Here is a 4,004-nt window from a genome sequence, read left to right on the forward strand (position 1 = left end):
TTCCTGGCGCCGGCGTGCGGCGACGACCTGACGTTTGTCGAGCGCTTCCTCCACCTGCTCGGGGCCGACGCGCACCCCGTGTTCGCGCGCGCGCTCGAGCTGCTGCTGCTGCTGCACGCGGACCACGAGCAGAACTGCTCGACGGCGACGGTGCGGCAGCTGACGTCGTCGGGCGTGGACCTGTTCTCCGCGCTGAGCGGCGGCGTGGCGGCGCTGTACGGGCCGCTGCACGGCGGGGCCACCGAGGGCGTGCTGCGCATGCTGCAGCGGATCGGGAGCGTGGAGCGGATCCCGCAGTTCCTCGCGCGCGTCAAGGGCAAGCAGGAGAAGCTGATGGGGTTCGGACACCGGGTGTACCGCAACTACGACCCGCGGGCGCGGATCATACGGGACGTGGCGCACCAGGTGTTCGCGCGGGTCGGGAGTGAGGAGCCGCTGGTCGAGGTGGCGGTAGCGCTGGAGCGGGCGGCGCTGGAGGACGAGTTCTTTGCGAGTCGCAAGCTGTTCCCCAACTGCGACTTCTACTCGGGGCTCGTGTACAAGGCGATGGGGTTCGAGCCCGGGTACTTCCCCGTGCTGTTCGCGCTCGCCAGGTGCGGCGGGTGGGTGGCGCACTGGAACGAGTTTCTGGACGACCCGGACCGGCGCATTGCCAGGCCGCACCAGAGGTTTGTGGGCGAGGTCGGGCCGAGGGAGGTGCCGCCCGTGGATGAGAGGGAGGAGGGCGTGAGTGGGGTGGTGGTGGAGGACGAGAGGGGTATGGTGGCCAAGATGTGAAAAGTAGATTTTTTTTGGATTTTAGATTTTGGAATTGTAAATGTTACAGTAAAGGTGTGCCCAGCAGTTGCTGACAGATTCTCGAGAAACATTTTAGCACTGCTGTTGAGTGGCTCATGTCAGGTGGGTTGGTTGTCTCGAGCTGCATGCTGGGGTTGTTTGAACAGGCCCTTTCATTTGCAAACAGTTGTTTGAACAGGCCATGCGAATCTGAAGGATTTCAGTGACGGACCGCGAGGACAGACTGTCTGGAATACAGCCTATCATCCGCTATTACTTCCTCGAACCTGTTCTTCGAACGACTATTCATCGTTGACCGCCCCCGTCACAAAGCATAATAACGCTGTGGGGAGGTGTCCTCATGGTCAACACGTGTAGTATGGTGGCGCTCCTAGACTTCTCTGACCAATCAGGTGAGACGTAGTATGCATGGGGGGTCCCGTGTCTGACCAATCAGGGAATTAGGGGCTTAAAAAACTGATGCCGCGTCGAAACTCAATGCGATCTACTCCAACAAACCGCAAACATCGCAAACATCTTACGCACACATCCCCGCCTGCTGCAGTTGATTCAGGAGTCAGGAGTCCTGCCCCGCTCGCTAGCAGGCGCTGGGAGCGCCCATATAAAGGGGTCGCCACGGGGCTGTCACCTTTTAATATACAGTACTGGTTCTAAAACCCCGGGAAATTTTTCGCGATCATACAGTGCCGTGCAGGCCTTGCACGATGCATTCGAAAAAGTGGAGCATCACTCTTCGCTTGAGACAACACTTGCACATCTACTGCACATATATAATCGCACACATCAACCACCTCCGCAACTCCCCTCCACCCTCCCCCCCCCTCTCTCCCATGCCTGCCCACCCACCGCACTCCCTCCTTCCTCATTGCTAACGGAACGCCTACCGCCGCTCCATTCTCCCGCTAGCTATGGCCGAGCACTCTTCCCTCTGGGCCTGGCTCAACCCCACTTTTGGACTCGTCGGACCTATCCTCGCCACTGTCGTCGGCCTTTTCCTCAAATGGGCTTTTGCTTACTGCCGCCGTCGAACATCACCTTCACCTGCCTCCCCCGCCCCGACGTCTCACCACTCTCCCCAGCCCTCCTCCGACCCTCGCCCTCGCGTCGTCGTCGGCCCCGACTCCGACGCCCATGTCTCCATCTTCCTCAACTCCACCCGCCCCGCCTCGCATCGCTAACCACTTCCCACCCTCATCTTCTCCATCCCCGCTTCACTTGCATGCCTTGGTCTTGTTCATCCATCAGCTCGTACCGCTGAGCGTCCAAGCCCCATTCACCTTCCGCCCGCCTTCGTCTCTACCTTGCATACCTTCTCTATCATCACTTACCCGTACATCCCCTGTACCTTTACATCAACCATATGCAGATCGAACAACTCTTTCACTCCTAGCACCATTGACGACGACACAGGCGACGCCTCAGCTCACAGTCGGATTGGCAACGTGTTGCACGATAGAGTCATGCCACGTGTCACACCTTGCAGTACCACCTCCGTTCACCTATATGCCGTTACAGATCTGTACGTCACATATCGTTTCCAATTCTGACTGCCCTTCCTGTCGGAGCATCACACATGAGACAGGAAGCGCCTGCTCCTCGCTTCCACTTGTACGCACTCCACTGGCTGTGCAAGTGACATGTCCCCAGTGTTACCCTCTTTGGTGACTCACGCTGCCCCACAGTGCGGCGGTTTTGATCTGGACTTGTGTTTGAGGATTAGTGTCCTCGTGAGGATTGGGCATACAATACTTCACTGCTGCCCCTGAAGTGCATTGGGGTATTGCGGAAAAGATTTGTGGGCCGCCTGGTACATGTGGCAACGTCGAGCATGTAGCTGCTTATGATCTGTAGAGGATCAGCCTCAGTATCGAAACCCCATAAAGGCTCAGTCGTTTTTGCTGACTGACTTCACTTCATTTGTTGTTCCCTGTAGTCTTGCATAAAGTATACATTTCAAAAGGCATGGCAGCGGTGTACTAGGAATATGTTTATACTTTCTTTTCCGAGTGGCACCTTCTTCCGTTGACATCGCATTTATCTTCTCTGTCTCAATGCCTGCTGTGTCAAGCTCTCACGAGATCGTGTTCCGGGTTAGATGCGATGTTCGTGGATGCCTGTATCGGTGTTTCTTGTTTTTGGAGGAAAAACGCACCGCCTATCCTCTTTGTCTCAAATTTGGTATGTCACGAAAGCAAGTGTTTGTGGAATAGAACAAAAAACATTCAAGATACATCATATTCTCTTCATCCTAATCCGTCCTCCAGCGTCTGGTCGCGCTCTAACAAACTCTGGTCCCTGACGAACACGTTGCAGCATTACGTCTTCACGCATAACGACACCAGGCTCGACACGAGCGAACATCATAAGCTGAGGACGACAGGGAACTAGTACAGGACGCCTGCAAGTACCCCCACCAGTCTGCTCTTTCCGTAATCATGGCAACTGCTGGTGCACACGCTGCGCAAAATATTTTCATTTTCAGTAAGGTCGCGAGCACTATTCAAATGCTTCGTCCTCACAAAATTCAGGATATGACCTTGATTCCTGTATGCATAGTCTTTTGTGAACGCATAATTGAGGTCGTGGGCAGAGGAGAGGACAAGGCAGTGAGGGAGATGCAGCCAAATGGGATGCAGACCCCATATCCACAGCTTTCCGTGGTGCCATATTTCTACTACAGTATACAGTGCCTCCTAAGATATGGTGCTATAGCGTGACATACCTCTAGCTATGGCACTATTGGGGGGATGGCACTATAGAACGGAGGCTCAAATACATATATTTGGGGACAAAGCACACTGCTAACACAAACACAACAAAGCCTGTATAACACAACTAAATAACTTCATCCTTTGAGTACTGAACCATGCCGGATGATGCACGTGTGAGCGTATGATAACCTGTGCCCGAGGGTGAGCCATAGCACTATATAGAGGGAAGCACTACTAAAGTAGGCACTATTGAGCGAACCCCTCCTGTACGTCTCTTCCTCAAAAAAGCACTCACTTCCTTATGGCGCGTGTGCTTGTGTCTTGCTGCGTTGAGGAGCGGGATAGGCCAATTACAGGTACATGCTGCATGAGGACAAAAATAGTACATGAGAACGAGGGCCTATGAGCACTTTGAAGTTCCGTCCGCCATTCGCGAAGAGCGGATGCCTCAGCAGGAAAGACCGTGCGGAAGGTTCGGGAGCGAAGGGGAGGGTC

General features: G+C 54.7%; 1 protein-coding gene across 1 annotated transcript; it reads left to right on the forward strand.

Annotated features, from left to right (window-relative positions):
- Positions 1 to 258: 258 nt before the first annotated feature.
- CHC_T00007818001 (hypothetical protein) lies at positions 259 to 777 on the forward strand. The gene has a single exon (XM_005711610.1). It carries the CDS (start codon positions 259 to 261, stop codon positions 775 to 777), a length of 519 nt encoding a protein of 172 aa, XP_005711667.1.
- The last annotated feature ends 3,227 nt before the right edge of the window (positions 778 to 4,004 follow it).

Source organism: Chondrus crispus, genomic scaffold (genome assembly GCF_000350225.1).
Source record: "Chondrus crispus Stackhouse genomic scaffold, scaffold_87, whole genome shotgun sequence".
Lineage (NCBI taxonomy): Eukaryota > Rhodophyta > Florideophyceae > Gigartinales > Gigartinaceae > Chondrus > Chondrus crispus.